General features: G+C 42.8%; 2 protein-coding genes across 10 annotated transcripts in view; both read left to right on the forward strand.

The window, feature by feature from the left end:
• Window positions 1-306: 306 nt before the first annotated feature.
• ENTPD4 (ectonucleoside triphosphate diphosphohydrolase 4) lies at window positions 307-8919 on the forward strand. Its single transcript, XM_067312564.1, has 13 exons — window positions 307-352; window positions 723-846; window positions 1122-1319; window positions 1830-2035; window positions 2578-2728; window positions 2815-2918; window positions 3540-3599; window positions 3855-4009; window positions 5573-5739; window positions 5976-6300; window positions 7038-7123; window positions 7353-7514; window positions 7802-8919. Exons 2-13 carry the CDS (start codon window positions 839-841, stop codon window positions 8028-8030), a joined length of 1851 nt encoding a protein of 616 aa, XP_067168665.1. The 5' UTR covers window positions 307-352; window positions 723-838; the 3' UTR covers window positions 8031-8919.
• The window catches only part of LOXL2 (lysyl oxidase like 2), a 64534-nt gene continuing 54783 nt past the window's right edge, over window positions 8285-18035 (forward strand). For 5 of the 9 annotated variants that reach the window (XR_010886573.1, XR_010886572.1, XR_010886574.1 and 2 more), the window contains exons 1-6: window positions 8473-8514; window positions 9010-9092; window positions 10146-10214; window positions 12244-12407; window positions 14528-14610; window positions 14898-14998. The gene's annotated coding sequence lies outside the window, so the exon portion shown is untranslated. Of the gene's footprint in view, window positions 8325-8472; window positions 8515-9009; window positions 9093-10145; window positions 10215-12243; window positions 12408-12496; window positions 14611-14897; window positions 14999-18035 lie in introns of those variants that run through there. The other 4 variants (XM_067312562.1, XM_067312557.1, XM_067312558.1 and 1 more) reach the window with 4 other exon arrangements.

Consider the following 18035-nt stretch of genomic DNA (forward strand, 5'->3'; position numbering starts at 1 on the left):
AATCAGCTGTATTTATTTATTACAGGTTCTTTGCACACCGAGGTCGTGACCTGCGTTACTGCCAGCGATGCAGCGCTGTGGCTCATTAGCACCTGCGCAGGCCCCTGCCCCGCCATGTTCCCTCAGCGCCTCAGCGCTGGCCACGCCCCCCCGTGGGCACGCCCCCCGTGGGCACGCCCTCCGCGCGAGGCCACGCCCCCTCCCCCAGGGAACGCGTTTCCAGCCCGCCGCCTCACGCTGCCGCTCTTGGGAGGGGGGGGGGTTACGCGCGTGCGTCACGTCCGGCGGCGGCACCAGGAAGTGGCGGGCGGGCCGGTTGCTATGCGGCGGCGGAGTGGCGGCGGGCCGGGAGGTGAGCGCCGGACGCCTGGGCCCCTCCGGCTGGGGGAGGGGGAGGGCGGCCTGGGGGGGGGGGGCGCGGAGAGGCCGGGGTCCCCCCTCCGTTTGTGGGGAGCGGGGTGGGGGCCGGGCCCGGGCCTCGGCGGCTGCCCCGTGCTGCCGGGGCCGTGAGGAGGCGGCGGCGGGCGCCGCGCTCCCGCCGGGGGTTACAACGGAAAAACGCTGTTAATGTTGAGTTTGGAGCCTTTGCGCTTTAGGGACCGGCCTTGCCGGGGGTGGTGGTGGAGCTGGATGTGTGCCTGACTTCCGTACCGCTCCCTGAGTGAACGGCTGTGCTTGGGGGAGGATTATCTTTATTTATTTATTTATTTTCTTTAATTCAGGAGCAGAGGAGCAATGGCTTTGAGAAGGATTCACGTGTCTTCTCAGTCTGAGGTGACTGGCTGATATTGGGACACCTGCTGGTCTTTCTCTCTGTTGGTCCTGCCCATATCCCGGAATGGGGAGGTGAGAATTCCAAAAGAACGGACGTACCAAGCTGTGGTCTCATCAGAGTAAATGATGAAAAACCTGATTGTGAATTCATGCCTAACTGTGCATCCCAAGGTGGGAACAGACCATTGACTCTGCTTATACCAGAGCACGAGCAAAGCACAGCTAGAGCAGACCAAAGTAAAAAGTTTTCTGAAAAATCTCTTTGTCCTTAGCTTTTTTTAAGAATGTCCTGCAATTCTTTTTAGTAGAGTCCATTTTTAAACCAGATTGTCCTCTTTGAATTTTAGGATAAACATCTCATGTTTGCTTCCTGCTTCCTGGCACTTCAGCATCTCTCCTGTGGGATGTCCACGTATTCTCAACACCACTTTGCGACAGATTGTTGTTATTGGAATACTTGCTGCTGCTGTCTCCTTGCTTTACTACTCTGTGGTCGTCATCCGGAATAAGTATGGACGTGCGTACAGGGATAAAAGATTCCACAGGTGAGAGTTAAAAATGCTCCAGTGAAGAGGAAGGATGTGGTTTACATTCTACAGATTCATGTTAAGTTGCTTAAAGTTGGGACAGGAATTTGGTGTGCAAGACAAAACACTGACAGGAAGGGTGTATAAAATAACTGAATGGAGGGGGAAAAAAGCATGGATAAAATTTCATGCTTTTTCCTATAGTTTTTTTTTTGAAGTTACTTTCAATTTATTAATAATTCAACTTTACAATATCTTATTTAATGTTTCCATAGCATAATAAAAATATGGGAGCAAGAGTGTTGTGTAAGAAATTATTCTGGAAATGACTTTCAGAATTTATCTGGAGAATTTCCTTCTTTTGAGCAGCACTTTTTTTTCCCCCCCTTCCCTTCAGCAGTATAAAATGCTGAAAACTAATCTGTGATTCCTCCAGTAGAAGCTGTTATGATGTTTTGAATCTGATGTTAAGAAGAACTTTATTAAAGAGCTTGAATTGTCATGTAGTAATGCCAAGTTTTCTTCTAGATATCTTGCCCGAGTAACTGATACTGAAGCTACCAATACAAACAATCCCAATCTGAACTATGGAATCGTTGTGGACTGTGGCAGCAGTGGCTCTAGAATCTTTGTGTATTGTTGGCCGAGGCACAATGGTAACCCGCACGATCTGTTGGACATCAAACAGATGAGGGACAAAAACAGAAAACCAGTGGTTATGAAAATTAAACCAGGTACTGGAAAGAAATTAATTTTTAGAATTGCTTTTCTAGATAGTTGCCTATCCTAACCTTGCTTTTTCAAAACCTGCATTTAAAATGTCTGCGTAAGGGAAACTTGCGTGCTGTCAGTGTGGCGTTGCTCCAGTTTCTTTGCGTTTGATTTGCACAGTGCTTTGTTCAGCTTTAGAACTTGAAACATGACACTGACAAGTAGGAGGAGGGGGGTTTCTTTGTATACTAAAACAGTTGCCCGTTCAGTTGTCAGTTAAGTTAGTTCTGTTTAGTAAGTAAATAAATAATCAGCTTTCTAAAAAGCTATTTGAACCAATTATACAAATAGGTAATTATATAAAACAGTAATACAGGTTTTTGTCTAATGGTTAGAGGATGAATTAGTGTTAGTGTCATTCTTCTTTTTTTATTCCTGTAGTTGACTTCCTGGAATTGGCTTTGGGTTGTTGGTTTCTGTTCAGCGCATTGGTTATCAAGATTTTGCAGACAGGAACTCCCTGAGGCCTGAATTGCTTCACTTTCATATTTATCTGTTTCACTAGGCATTTCAGAGTTTGCTAGCTCTCCTGAGAAGGTCAGTGATTACATTTCTCCACTTCTGAGCTTTGCTGCTGAACACGTACCCCGTGCAAAACACAAAGAGACTCCTCTTTATATTCTGTGTACTGCAGGAATGAGGATTCTGCCAGAAAGGTTATTGGCCATCTTATTTTTAGCATTTAGAATAGTGATCCTGGTGTCTCTGATTATTTTAACTGTTCAAAAATGTAATTTTGCAGCCAGCAGAAGGCAATACTCGAGGATCTGCTCACTGATATCCCTGTGCATTTTGATTTTCTGTTCTCGGACTCGCATGCAGAGGTTATTTCTGGGAAACAGGAAGGTAGGTTAATGTTGGAAAAATTCTTTAAAATGTTTATTCTTTTCCTGCTACAATTTGAATTTTTTTTATTGCTTTTTAAAATTCTAATTCAGTTGAGAGATCTATTCCTCAATAGCAATATATGGTCCTGTGTGCAGATCATCATCTGCTGTGATCTTCTAACTTGTCTAAATGTTTTCTAATTAGCAGTGAACATAACACATCCCTGTTTTGCAGAGATTTTAGTCCATTTTCTCCAACTTCAGGGAGGTAGGGGGTCGGGATAGGATACAAGATTTCTCTAAACAGAAGAAATGCTGCAGACAAGTGGTTTCTAAAGGGAACAATGTTTTGATGTCATCAGCTTGTAAACTTTAAGTCACTTTAAAAGCCAATGTTTTATTTTTTTTTTAATTTACAATCAAAGTATCTTTAATGTATTAAATTAGAATTTTCATCAGAATCCTGACCTGGGACAGAAAGACTAGGTTAATTTGTCAGGATTTTAAGTATTTTACTGTGTAAAATAGGAGCAGTGGTATGTGATAACAAGTCAAATGCAAAATATTCCTCTCTTTTTAAGATGGTATGTATCAGGCATTCCTGAAGTGTCCAATTTTTTTTTTCCCCTTGTGTATGTAGGAGTGTATGCGTGGATTGGCATCAACTTTGTCCTTGGAAGATTTGAACATACAGATGATGGTAGGTATCTTAATTGTGAACTGGGTTTTAGGAAGGACTTCAAATATGTTACTCCTGTGCTTTCAGTGTCATTGGTATGTTTTCAGATAGATCCATCAGTGAACAGTGCACATGTGAATGCTGGTACTGGCTTAATTTGCATGTGAAACTTCAATGATCTTCATTGTCACAAAAACTAGAGGGTGTTCTGAGTGTGGTGCTGCTTTAGGCCCGCCCCAGCTGGATTTCTCAAAGGCTTTTCATTCTTTCCTCCAGAGGATGAAGCGGTTGTGGAGGTGCACGTCCCAGGTAGTGAAAACAAGGAGGCCATCTTCCGTAAGAGGACAGTGGGTATTCTTGACATGGGCGGAGTGTCGACTCAGATAGCATACGAAGTCCCTAAAACTGTAAGCTTTGCCTCTTCACAGCAGGTTATTATCTGTGCAACTTTCTTCTTTTCCTTTTGGTTTATTTTAATGCATATTTGTTCTGTTTGTTTTCTTTGTTTTGAGTCTTACTCTTCATTACATCACATCCCAAAATGACAAGAGAAGATGGCAAATACGAGTCCTTCATCAGCTAAGCAATTCGTTTGTATTTTGTTCATTCAGAAAGTTGATTTCAATTAGTATAATTTGTCAGCAATTTTTAAGTTTAATTGGATGTGCATTCTTTGTGTGTACATAAATATATGTACATTTTTTTTAATTTGTGTTATGCTTAAGAGACTTTATTATGGAGTATAGAGATCAAAGGTTGTATGATTTTTTTTTTTTTAAGAACTTACATAAGATATAGCTTTTTCCTTTATAAGTTGGATTGTGAGATACTGAATTAACAAGTTACTCGGTAACAATACAGTTTGAAGCATCACCTGTGTCCTCAGCACAGTTCATTTGTTGTAGGAAGCGAATTTCTTCATTGCAAAGTCTTAAATGGAACATGACTTTCTCTCATTTCAGTGCACTGATATCTACAATAATTCCTGAATTTTTAAAATTAGATAATTTTTCATTGAAGTCAATGAGAGGTTATCTGAAGTAAGGATAGCATAAAAGCCCCATGTTTTGACTTTCAATGCACTGTTGTAATGATGTTGTTCAAATCTTCAGCTGTGAAATTACATTTTTTTTCACTACTGCAGGTTCTAATAACTGCTCTGCCTATTTCAGACAGATGGCATAACAAGCGGTTTGGGCTGTTAATCAAAAATATAGGCATTCAGATTCTGAGCAGATTGTCACAGTCAAATATGAATTTGGAAATAGGAAGAGTTGCAAACAATTGGTGATGGCTGTTCTGTGACGCTATCTGAATGTAAATTGATTTAAAAAATGGTATTTTCAACCTGGAGCCCATTCAGGCTCCCTCACAGAGAATGGGCATCAACTGGCTCTGACACTGTACAGTCCTATTTCTGTTTCTCATTTAAAGTTTGTTGGAGGCGCTGTGATGTTATGCTACTTTCCTGAGCACCTTCTCCATGAGGTGCTTCTGCTACGTGTCTCTTAAAATGTTTGATAAACTACTTCAACCAACTGATGTATGGAATGTGAAGAGAGGTGAGAGACTGACAGAGGTCTCCTGAAAATCTTGAGAGCTCTGAATTGGAAAATTAAGAATGGCTCTTCTGGCCAACCATCAGTCTACCTGTCTTAGCAATCTGTGGCATTGGGAAGTCAGAGGTAGTAGCATCGAGCTTAATAGCTGTAGAGAAACCTTTTTCCTGGGAAGAGACTTCAGTGTCCGCAGTAGCAGTTTCAAGTTCCTGGCCTTCACAGTTCCCTGGGTATCAACAGCGATGACAGAGTACTCTGCAAGTAGTATGCTCTGCTCTCCCTGTCAAATAGAAGGTAATGCGGACCTGTGAAAAGCAAAATAGATGAGTAAGGAGTGATGCCTAACGGTCTTAAGGCATCCTGTTGTCCAATGAACTAGCCTTTAGGTTCTGGTTCATATTGTTTATAGCTAATCCTAGTGCTTGTGTTCTACAGGAGGAAGTAGCCAAAAACTTACTAGCAGAATTCAACTTGGGCTGCGATGCTCATCAAACTGAGCATGTATATAGAGTCTATGTTGCAACGTTCCTTGGCTTTGGAGGGAATGCAGCACGCCAGAGATACGAAGACAGTCTGTTTAGCAGTACCATATTTAGAAACAGGTAAATGACTGCAATAGCTTGGGGATATGGGTTCTGCGCATCACTAGGCTCAGCAGCCTCTAACTTGAATATATGTAGGAAGGAGTCTTGACATAAAACTTAGCTTCTACGGTGTGCAGCATGAAATGCTGAAACCTCTTTAAATGAGGATGTCTTTCTGTTTTGATGCTGTGATATCTCAGCGTTTGAAGTTTCTGATCTGCAGTTGTTACAGTTGTGCGTGCTCTTGTATACAGGCTGCTGGGCAAACAGATTGGTATGACTTCTGATTCACCCTACCTAGATCCTTGCCTGCCCCTGGATGCTCAGGATGAGATTCAGCAAAACGGACAGATAATGTATTTGCGTGGAACAGGAGACTTTAATATGTGCCGTGAAATTATTCAACCCTTCATGAATAAGACTAATGAAACCCAGACATCTCTGAACGGTGTCTATCAGCCTGCCGTGCACTTTCAGAACAGTGAATTCTATGGCTTCTCGGAGTTCTACTACTGTACTGAGGATGTATTACGCATGGGAGGAGATTACAATGCTGCTAAGTTTACTAAAGCTGCAAAGGTAAATATTCTTGAAAAACTTTTTTTTTTTCTAATTTGAAACAAACTACTCTAGAAAAATGTTTTGTTCTGAAACTCTTGCAACAAAACTCCTTTGGAGAGCCAAACTCCATTCACCCTGCAATGAATTATCACAGGGCATCTCTTTGCCTCATCTGGGTTTTCTTTTAGAATGCTTGTTTTAAGACACGATAATAGAGTTGACTCCAGAGAGAACAGGACTCATATTTCAATAGTTCTTCTGAAATTTGACTAAGGATAAATCCACACTCCTTCTACCCCTTACTTCTTTTTATGAAGGTCTTAATAATGGTTAGCAAAAAAAATTCCCTTTTCCTCCTGCTTTATATATTTCATACCTGATTCCCTGGGGCTAATCCTAGCAGGGATCAATCTGTCAGGGCAGTATAAAGCAAGGCTACAGCATAAACTAAAGGAATATGACTTGCTTTGTCAATACTCTAAAAACGGGTTGTCTACTAAAGAATTTAAATGCTGCTGAATATTAGTTTAACAGCAAATGCCAAATATGGGTCAAAATTATGTTAAAGAAAATATCATGAAATGTGCAGTCTGACATTGATAGTTCAAGGGAAGCTCTTCTATTTTTTTAGCTTTGGATGTTTACAGAGCATCTTATCTAGTGGCAAACAAATTCTTAACACAAAGCAGAAGCAATATTGAAGTGTGTGGTTTTTTGTTTGTTTTTTTTTGTTTGTTTGTTTTGGGTTTTTTTAGGATTATTGTGCCACTAAGTGGTCTGTCCTACGGGAACGTTTTGACCGTGGTCTTTATGCATCACATGCTGATCTCCACAGATTGAAGTAAGTATTTGTGTTTGTACAGCAAATTCATTCATGCAGAGTTGCCAAGGAGAGGTCATGTCCAAATGATCCATTTAATGAAATCATTAGAAGTGTGAATATAACCTTAAATATTGCATCAGCCATAAAAATTACTGATAGCAGTGTATCTAAGTGTGCTCCACAGTCCTTTGGGACTGTGTAACTACTGAGAAATTAAATACCTGACTCTCTGCCACTTTTTCTGTAGGTACCAGTGTTTTAAGTCTGCCTGGATGTATGAGGTATTTCACAATGGCTTCTCTTTTCCTGTGAGTTACAGCAATTTGAAAACAGCTCTGCAGGTTTATGACAAAGAAGTGCAATGGACGTTGGGAGCCATTCTTTACCGAACACGTTTTTTACCTTTAAGGTACCACTTGTTTTCTTAAATGTCTGGAAATAGTGTTTGGGTGGATGGGATGAGCATTTTATGAAGGGAAGGGAGACGCTGACAGCAAAGCAGCAGGCAGACGGGGGAGACAAAATGTTGTTTCTAGTTCATTTATATAAAGTATCCATATCTGAGTACCTATTTCAGGTAGTTCAAGTAACTCTTGATAAAGCCTGTTCTACTAAGATGGGCTCTCTTTTCTTTGAAACGATAGTTTGGAGGCAAAGCTTGCTTTGCAATTTACGTCTATCCCTTTGACTTTTCAGAGACATCCAGCAAGAAAACTTCCGTGGAAGTCACTCCCACTGGAGGAGCTTCTCCTTTGTTTACAATCATTACTTGTTTTTTGTCTGTTTTCTGATCGTGCTGCTCTCCATCCTACTTTACCTGCTAAGGCTGAGACGAATTCACAGGCGAATGTTGCGTAACAGTTCATCCTCTTCCCTATGGATTGAGGAAGGCCTCCCGCCACAGAAGATCCCAGGAGCCTTATGAGATGCTGTGATGGAGAACTTTTATTGGACTTCCTACAGAAAAAGCCATTTTTGCCTCAGGGTTTCTCCTTTTTGTCCCTTTAAATCACAGAAGAAGCAGATCACCCCAACTGTGGATTTCAGCTAGGCTTTGGAAATGTGGGAAAATGGGGTCAGCTTGGCTTAGTCTCATTAGACAATATCTGCCAAAAATTCTTTATTTTATTTTATTTTTAAATAATGCACTTTTGCGTGTAATGAGAAGAGTAAAGACTTGACGTCAGTAAATGAGTAGCAGTAGCTTAAGCTATGTATGGTAAGAGAATGAGTGTGAATTCTCATCCTTTGGGTGGGATTGTGAAATACTGTTAGCTAGGATGAATGAGAATTTTTCTCTTTTTTTTTCTTCTTTTCTTCTTTTTTCTCCAGATCCATGCTTGGTATTTGACATCTCAATTCTGAGTGTCCCCAATCAAAGAAAAGGAAGTACAGGGTTTTCAAAAGCAGTAAGAAACAACCTGTTAGGACAGATTTTCTGTTTTATATTCTGGAATAAGTACTGTGATGTAGAAGAAAAATCTATTGCACCCAATGCTGTGCTTCCACAAAATTGCTTAAATCACTGTCTTGTTGATTTGTGAGTTTCACCTCTGTCTTGAAAGCTATATCCATATAGTGGCAAAAGTCACTACTTTTTGATCCTTATTTCTGTTTCAAAATCATTAAAAGATCTCCCTGAAGCTCCAGTAGGGTAAAAATTGGAATACGTCTAGGCTTTTGTTTCTGCTAGAGTAGACACGCACAGTGACTTTGTTTTTGAGTACTCTGATTTGTTAATTTATATTTTATTTAAAACTGTTAATTTTACTTGAAAATAATTTGTCCATGATTAAAAGTGGGATTTATATGAACTTTTGATGAATGAATATTTTATTGTGTAATATAAATCATTTCTGCTTTCGCTGCTTGTATCCAACTGGCAAAATTTTCTTCTCTTCTAGTAGGCGTGAATATGTTGGAAAACTGGATGCTGTTTTCAGTAGTGGAGCACTGAAACGTTGATACCACTTTTGTCATACTTAAGGTGCAGTTTATTCATCTAAACATCTAGATGCTTTGAATTGTTCTATCGTCTCCTCCCCGATATGCTTGCCCTTGCCATTGAGTGTCAAGGGAATTCAGGTTTGATCTGCTGAACTGCAGCTAAATTTAGGCGCTAAACTTTTTGCTCCTTCTGTCCAGTGTCTGGCAGATGGTTGTGTTGTTGCTGTAGGAATTAACCAGATACTTGTTGGAATGACCCCAATTTTAAAATGGCAATGGATCTTTAACTGAACATTGGAAATAACAAATGGTGTCTCTGTTTTACAAAGTATTTTCGTACCTGACAAATCTGAACGGTTCACTAGCTGCAAGCCTGTGTTTTGCATTCTGCTATTTTTTTGAGCACCACCTAAGTGAATGCGTAAAGATAATACTCCTCTCACTTCTGATGTCTGGAGCTGGTGCAAACTTGTTGCACTCGTAGGCTGATAAGAATTATCAGAAAACTGACACTGATGATTGTAACAAGCCTGTACTTCCTGTTCCTGAGGTGCCCAGAATTGAGTGCAGGGCCTCTAATTGAATGCCTAGATAAAGCATTCCCCTTTGGACAAGTGTTAAGGTTAGCGGTAAAGTGGAGAGGAAGTTTCAGTGTGCGACAGTGGCAAAATCCAGGCAGGATGGACTCTGCCAAGCATCTCTTAGTAGAAGAGATGGAGTGTCTCAAATGCAGCATGCAAACAAAACACTTCTGAAAATCATAAAAACAAGAAACAGTTGAAGAAAGAAAGTTTTAGACCCAAAATAGAACTTCCTTTCAGATACTGAAGGTGGTTTTTTTTAGAGATATTCTTTAAGATGCTCTTATTTCTTTAAAGGCCTTATCTTTTAATGTATCACTTTAAAATTGATTCTCTAATAGAAATGGAAGTTCATTTTTACTAAATGATGGACAGTCATTATGAAAAGACTATTCTGTCCTAAATTCAGGTAGTGTAAACATTTTAAAAGGGAAAATAATTGTCCGAAGTTACGTAGTGTTTCATTGGTGGAACCGAGTGCAGGATTTGGACATTGCTTTCTTATCTTGTAGGATGGACAATCTGTGGCTGTACACAATGAAGTATGTGTTTTGTGGCCCCCAGAGCTTAAGACGACTTTGGTAGGTGTCTCATGGGCTCTGGCAGGCCCTCACCAGCGCTATAGTGCATAAGAGAAGTATTGCCTATTTTGTGTGTTTTGTAACTCACCTGGAAAAACAGCTAGTGCTGCTGCTACTTCTGCATCAATACTTGTACTGTTAGAGTGCACAAAAGTCCTAATTCAGTTCAATGACAACTGATATGTTCATATATACTCCTGGAAAACAACTAGGAAACTTGACAAATAAAGTAGGGGCTGGAATAGGGATGGCATAATGGAGCCAGATTGGTCTCTGTGCTTACATAAAGCATCATGTGCCTGCTTTAGCATTTCACACTTATTTTTTGAAAACTCCACAATGGGGAATGAAGATACGAAGCCGGAGTTGTTTGAAATGTGAAGAAAAACAAGAAGTTGAATGGGTGGTGAGAAAGCAATCGGAAAATGGTGGAGTGGGGTGACAGTGACTGCTATGCTGTGTACAGCTGGTGAATCTGTCTCTTATTCCTTGATTTTTTTTTTTGATTTTTTTTTTCCCCTCTCTTGGATCCTAGCGGTAATGCTCTGCTAGAAGGATATAGGCTGTAGCTTTTTTTAGTGATTTGGGTCAGGAAGGGCAGAATAAAGATGGCCCAATATTTCCTCGCCTAACAGTGAAAAGACATTACTAGCAGCAATTGGTTTCAAGAACAGCTACTGTTCATTAAGAACCTAAACAATGTATGAAAAAACAAGTTCAAACAAGCCTAAGGCCTAGAACCTTAAACAAGCTTTCTTTATTCATGTAAATTGTGCGCAGAAGCCTATTTCATATCTGTATCTTCCCCCTCATTCAGCTGTCAGGTGATGAATTGTGCTTGATAAGGTGCACATGCAGAATGAGCACATGGAACCCTATGGGAGATAGGGGGTGGTCAACATCTTCAAAACTGAAAACAGCTGGGTTTTGCTTGTTTCTGGATTTGCTTTCCTAAATCCTCAGGTCTTTAAGAAATCTCATCAGATGCTCAGCTGCCTCTCCCTGTGCATAAGAAGGGTCAATTTGTCATGAAAATACCAGTCATGGTGCAGGGGGAGGAAGCTGTGAGAGCATGGATCAATAAACTCTATAGAGCTTCCCCCAATTGCTCTTGGATTTGTGTTTCTTTGTGCAGATTTTCTGCTACATGAACCGTTCATGGCTGTAACGGTAACTGAAAGATTTGAGGGGAATGGGCTGTTTCTCCAAGCGGTACATCCGTGTCTACAGAGTCTTACACGCTGGTAGATGTGCAGTGAGCTTCAGGGACAGAGTATGTTGTGTGAAAGCAGCTCAGGGCCTTATTTACTACCAGCAGGCGGGGAGTTAACCCCCTTGCTCTCATGCAGGTACGGGGCATAGCGAGAGGCAGCTGAGTTAATTAAGTTTCCAAAAGGCCCACAGGAGAAAGCTATTTCAGTCATTAGAAGGAAGAGCAGCTAAGGGCTGGGAGTGCGAGGGAAGTGCTAAGGAAGAACAGACAGTGCTGTACTCTTGCCTGGGGCTCTTCAGCAGTGTTATTCCTTGTCCGAGGTATTCAAAGTTCAGAATGAAGCTTTTTAGGCCTGTTGGAGAGGGATTGCTGTGGTTCTCTACTGTGTTCACGCGAAAGTCATGTGCCATCCCTTCCATGGAGCGCAGTGCTAGATCTCAGCCCGAGGATGGTGTGAGGCCCTTCCTGTGAGGGCTTTGTGCGAGTTTGCTGCACCTTGGTGTTTGTTGGCAGGGGAAGGAGGCAGAGACTTTCAAAAGTATTCAGCTAAGTTTCAAGGCTGAAAGCCTGGATTTACAAGAATGCTGTGCTCTTTGGTGCTTGAACTAGCCTGAGACAAGTGTTTGCAAATCCAGTTCTTAGTTTCTTTGAAAATCTGGCCATAGGATCCCAATAATTAGAATTAGAGCATGTTTTTTTTTCACTCCATTTATAGGGATTTGCAGGATGGGGCAGGAGCCCTGGAAGAGGAGAAGGAAGTTTACTGTGTAGTTGTAACATCGTCTGAGGGAGACTAAAACCAGCTTATTCTTGTAGATCTTGCTGTAGCTCGATAAGAAGAAAGGAAGCCTTTCCATCCCACCCCTGGACAAGCCTGGACTACACTAAGCAACAACACCGTGGGAAACATGATCCTTTTAAGAGACTTAGTGATGCCAGTTTTCACTAGCTGTCTCAGCTTGGATTCCTGAGTCACAATGGTAACGTTTATCTGTTTGTGTGTCTTTCTGCATTAACAAGCTTTGTTTTCTTTCTCCTGCTTCTCCTATTCACTCTGTCCTTTCTCCAGGTCCATTAAGGACAGGTAAGGCATGCAAGAAAAGCCTAAAGGGGGGGCAAGGGCACTGCTCTTTGACCTTCCCAGCGACCTGGAGTGGACAGGCAAGTGACACCAAAGCTTTTGGCTTCATGGCCTCTTAAATGTATCACTCTTCTTTTTGTTGCTGTGTTTTTGTGTGTGGAAAATGTCCAAAGCAAACAAGGCCAGACATGGCCCCTAATGGAAGAAGTGATTGGGAGACAAAAGTATACCCATGAGAAAAGCAGATGGCGAGTGTTGGGCGGGGGGAGGAGGCACATAGCTCCTCCAGGAGCACCATCCATCTGGAGGCTATGAAGCCTTGCTGCATGTGGAAACAAAAGGGTTTTCTGTCTTTCTGGAGCACTTAGTGAAGGGGACAGTCAATAGCAGTAGTGACTTGATGGTATGCCCGATCGGGGGCACCTTGTTCTTTTTTGTCCCATTGTTTCTGCCATTGTTGCTACTAAATAACGCATGAAGCTCATTGAAAGCTGAAATGAGTGCAGTGAGGACTTGCTGTGTCCCTCTGCCTGGGCACCAGCCTCTGTGTGCAGGCTTTGGGGGACCTGGTCCTGACAGTTGTTTTTCAGGTCACCCTCCCCTTATTTAAAGAATGGGAGGATGATAATGACTTTCTCACGTGCTTGTCCTTGAAGATCTTTGGGTTGGTGGGAAATAGTGCTGGGAAAGTTCTTGGGACTGGGTTAAGAAGAGTCTTGACAGATGACAAGTGATTTGCGTTGCTGAACTGCAGAAGTTTTTTAGGACCCTGATCTTCTAAAAGAGGTGCTCAGCACTGTTGTACCAGGCAGCATACAAATATACAGTCCATATAGATATCCAGATTTTTCTTAAACTGCTTGTGCTTTCCAGAGTCCTGTAAGTTACCGGCTCTAAATTCCCTACTACAAATAGTGTGCTAAAGCAGGGCATGATTTGAGTCTACAGATCGCAGATGTTTTCTATTCCTAGGTCTTGTGTATGGCACTTTACCAACATTTCTCTTCTGCCGATAACCGCAGTGATGGCTTGCAAACAAGATTTGACCAGTGCCAGACTTTTTGCCCATTAGGTGGGCTGTCTAGGTTGCCCTGCCCAAATTTTGGTAAGCAGCAATAGACAGTGGAAGGCTGTGAACATGGCTACTTTTTGGCACATCCCTGGGCTCCTTGCTGATGCAGGTAAAGATTAAGGATGTTGAGGAAATGGTGGGATCAGTTTCAAAGGTATGTAATGCATCTCCTACCTAGATGTTCCCTTCTGCATCTAGCATCCTGCCCTCTCATCAGCCCTCTTGCAAATTACATCAGCAACTGGAGTCTCTGTTCTTGAACTAATTGTTCAAGTCTCTGCAGAACCACCGGTAGAGACTGTCCTTGTTAGGACATGTTCTCTGGCCTGTTACAGTGAATCAGCACCTAAGACTTGAAAACAGATGTTTCTGTAACGTCTTTTAAGAATGAGGAAGGGAATTTGCTGCTTTGGAGTGGCATTTGTCTGGGAGTAACAGAGATCAGTCCATTATGTTTTTGAGCATCCTCCCCCTTTTACACCTGAAGTCTTATTCTCTTCACCTCAGTTTCTCCTCTCTTCTGCCTTTTTCCTGGACATAGCTTTCTCGATTGCAGGCAAACAAATCATGCCACAGACTGGACTGGATGGGAGGCCGGTTCTGTCTGCTCAGGGCTTGTTGGGGCCAGAAGTCCCTTCTCTGGCTCTTGACCCCTGGACACAGGAGTCTGTGCTCACAGAGGCTCTGCTGTTTAGGAGGGGGACTCTTGCCATCTAGTGGGAGGGGATGGTAAGCCTCTAGGAGCTCTGCCATCCCCTAGCATAAAAAGACAAAATGCAAACCTCCTTCCCAGACTCCTAGTACATGAATCGCTTCACTGCAGATGTGGGATCAGCTCACTCTGCTTTCCCACAGCATTCTGACTGCCTCAAATCAGTGAAGCTGGACTTCTCATAAACTCTTCTCCTTTCTAGAAATCTCACTCTTTTTCTGTTCTTTTTTTCTAGGGGCAAAAGTCTGTGTTTAAGCCCTCCTTTACTCATCTCCTCCTGCATGGCTCAGTCACACAGAGGGAACCCATCAAGAACCTGTAAGTATGGGGAAGGATGTTGGTGTGTGCTGGGTCAGATAGCGTGTGCCGCCTGCATTTTGTCAGGAGATTGCTTGGGGGAAGCTGGCTTTCAGCAGCTGACTCCTTGATTCAGTGCTCAAAGACAGCTAGGATCTCCGAGTAATGGCTCTCATGGACAGAGTATGGAAGGAGCTTGCAGAGTGCCTTGTGCCTGGGTCCTCCTTGGCCTAGGAAAACAGGAAGCTTGCATTCCAGTTGGAAGATTTCAGTATTAACTGGCCTTTTTTTCCCCTCATCCTTAAAAGGTTAAGGACAGAACTGCAGGAAGGATGTATGTGCCTTGTCTGTGTATGTGCTGCTCTATTCTTCAAGTTGCCTGGGACTGAGAAACAGCAGCTGCTGTCATGTAAGCATTGTAATGCAAGAACAAACATCATACTCCGAGTATGTCATGGGGTTTCAGTTTCACCCTCCTTCGTGATGATTTGGTGTATGAGCCTCTTCTTTGCTCAGAGATATGTTTAGTTTATGGATGTTGAAGGTGTGTTACTATCTAGATGACGCATCCAACAGAGCTGGGAGACGTGGGGGTCTCACTGGTCTCTTTGTATAATGCTGTCCTGGGCTTCTGTTCTGATGGGCCGTTGTTAAGAGTCTGGACTTCAGCGGAGATCTTGTTATGGGCTGTTTTTGAAGAGCCTTGAACTCAGCTGTCTTTAGTGACCTGTTATGAATAGCAACACTGAGAGGTTCTGAGGGCAGCAGATTTGAAGGGGTGACTCTGCAAAGCATGAAAAATTATGTGGGTGAGGGAAAGAAGGCATGATATGGTAATTGTCTGCATTGCATTGACATTTGGACTGAAATGCATGCAGAGAAAATAGAGATCTTGGACGACTAAAGTTGTTGTTTCTGATAGAAAATGAATCTCATCTTTCCAGCTTTGCTGGCTGTAAAAGCATCATATTGTACCAGGATCCCTCCGTGAATAGAAGCAACTTAAGTTTACAGTGCCTTGAGCTCCAGTTGCCACGTGTACATGGGACTATACAAACCCAGCCATGGTTAGGGCAGAGCAGCAAACTAGCAGTAACCAAACAGCAGTAAATAGGAGTATCAGGTCTGGGAGGTCAGTTCATGGTCACTACCAAGCTCTTTATGCAACAGTCTAAGCAATTCTAGTAGGGATTAAAAATGTTACGTAAACCAATATGGTTTATGTCTCTCTTGAGGGATCTATAGACCTACTTCTCCAGAATCACTGGTGTTTAGCTGTCCTATGAGCTCAAGAGCAGATATACAGCCCTCCAATTATACGTTGCAGGAATTTATCACTAGGGCCAATTGATGTGAAAATTGCCATGTGTCTTTAACACTCTTGCCAGAGCAGTCAGGTCTTTCAGTTCTTCAGGTATTGCCTAGATCATCTCTGTGCAGAGCAACCTTCGTGGAGCTCGGTGTATCGGCTTTGTGAACTTGAAAGGCCGAGTCGACCTGGGTGAGACTTAGACTCTCTGGAGCCACAGGTCCATGGGGTGAAAACACAAGGCTTGGGTAGGCAATGAGCCTTGCCTTTAAAAAAGAACTGAAGATTGGAGAAGAGAGATTAGAGAACCTAATGGTGCGTACCTAATTTGGGGGAGCATGGACCATGACTGTGACTATTTGGTCAAATCCAGTCGTGGCTTGTCCATACGGCAAGGTGTGTGCTTTGGGCAGATACAGAAGAAGGCTAGGGTGGTGGATCTGAAATGGGTCGTGGTGGCTGTGTGCATGGCCAAGAGATAGATTCAGCTGCAGCTGGTGCTTGTACAAGTATTTTGCATGAAAATATCCAGTGTACGTGGGGTCACCGAACACAGGGAACCAATGCCTGCTGGCAGCTGTAGTAATGCTGCCCATGAGGCTGCATCTTTGCCCCTCTTTTGGAAGCAGCGGATAGATTGCTGCTGGGGAGAGGATAAGGGATGGGGTAGATCTGTGCTTCCCTGGTGAAGGGCAGCAGTCTCCAAAGGAGAGAGGGAGTACAGGAACAGAGCTCAAAGAGCAATGAGGCGATGGTTGAACAGGCTGAAAGGTGCCAGGATGGCCTGTTGGCCTGGCAAGTGGTTTTCCTGGTCTCTTGTTTACATGATCAGATGATGCAAACCCACTCTATGGAGCATTTTTTCCCTGCAGACAATGTAAGTTTGAGTGTAGAGGGGGGGGTTTTGTTTTGTTTTGTTTTTTCCCCTTTGGGTGCTTGTCTCCTGGTCTTCCCTGTCTGCAGTATGAGGGCACAGAAAGTTTCCCCAAATGCAACATGTTACTCTGAGGAGCTTTGCTGAATTTCTGCCAAATGTCTCACTTTATGCAACCAGCAAGCTCCTCCATCAGCTGGAAGCCTGCATGGCATTTGCTGCTCATATCCTTACCCGACCTCTCGGTACCCGGGCATGCAGCAAGCATTCCTGCTGCAGGCTGTCATGTTCCTCCCTGCCCCAAGCAGCAGACGCTCACGCATTCCTTCCTCTGGCCAGGCTGCCTTCAGCTTCCTGCCAGTCTGAAGTAGCTCTGCTCTGTGCAGCTTCTGCTGTGACACGTTTTTCCCCTGATGTCCCTCTCCGAGACGGGAGCGAGGCGAGTCTGGGAAGGCTCGACCCGCCAGGTGGTGCTCTGCTGATAGCTGTGCTGCTGAGCACAGTTTGCAGCATTTCACCTCTCTTAAGAGCATTTCTCGAACTGAAGAATTAGGGCACTGGGGACTAGAATGCAAAACCTGCTGGTGCTAGCTTCCCTGGGAGCAGGACCCACGCTCTGTTTCAGTCTCATCCTGGATTTAAGCCCTGACATCCTGATACTCTGTTACCCCAAGACACAATTGTCCTGGACTAACCTGGAAGAGTGCAACAGGCAGCAATCCTGCGCTGGCGAGGGAAGGGCATGTGTTGGGTGGGCTGGCTTGCAAGAAAGTCCATGGCAAATTTGGAATTTCATCTCTGAATCTGCAGAAGTAAATGGGGGATATTCCCTCTGAAGTTAGCCTTTGTGAATACCCGCTGTTCTTCCTGAGCCTATCAAATTTCCGCTGAATTATTCGAAAATCCCATTGAATGCAGATTTAAATTTTCAAGGGCAAAGCTGGTCAGAAAATAGATTTCCATTCTTTGGGAAATGCTGACGCTTCAGAATGTGTTGCTGTCCTAAATTGGGTCAGAAAACAAAATTTCAAGGTGTTTTATGGAATAGGAATTGCAGACTTTTTTTTTCTCGGTAATTTCACAGTTACAGAAAACAGTTGAATAGGATTGTTATGATGTGATAAAAGCCTAAATAAAAAATTGACAGTTTAAAAAAACAAAAACCCTCTTATTTGAAAATATTGCAGAAGTTTACAGTCACCTCAGAATAGTGTCTGATTGATTTGACTGCTTAATTTGATGAAAGAACTGTTTGAGTTAGCT

The sequence above is a fragment of the Apteryx mantelli genome, chromosome 29 (assembly GCF_036417845.1).
Source record: "Apteryx mantelli isolate bAptMan1 chromosome 29, bAptMan1.hap1, whole genome shotgun sequence".
In the NCBI taxonomy this organism is placed as follows: domain Eukaryota; kingdom Metazoa; phylum Chordata; class Aves; order Apterygiformes; family Apterygidae; genus Apteryx; species Apteryx mantelli.

Coding starts and splice junctions, on each gene's coding strand:
- ENTPD4 (XM_067312564.1), top strand. Junction 3,600..3,854: donor ATTTGAACATACAGATGATG/GTAGGTATCTTA, acceptor TCTTTCCTCCAG/AGGATGAAGCGGTTGTGGAG. Junction 5,740..5,975: donor AGTACCATATTTAGAAACAG/GTAAATGACTGC, acceptor TCTTGTATACAG/GCTGCTGGGCAAACAGATTG.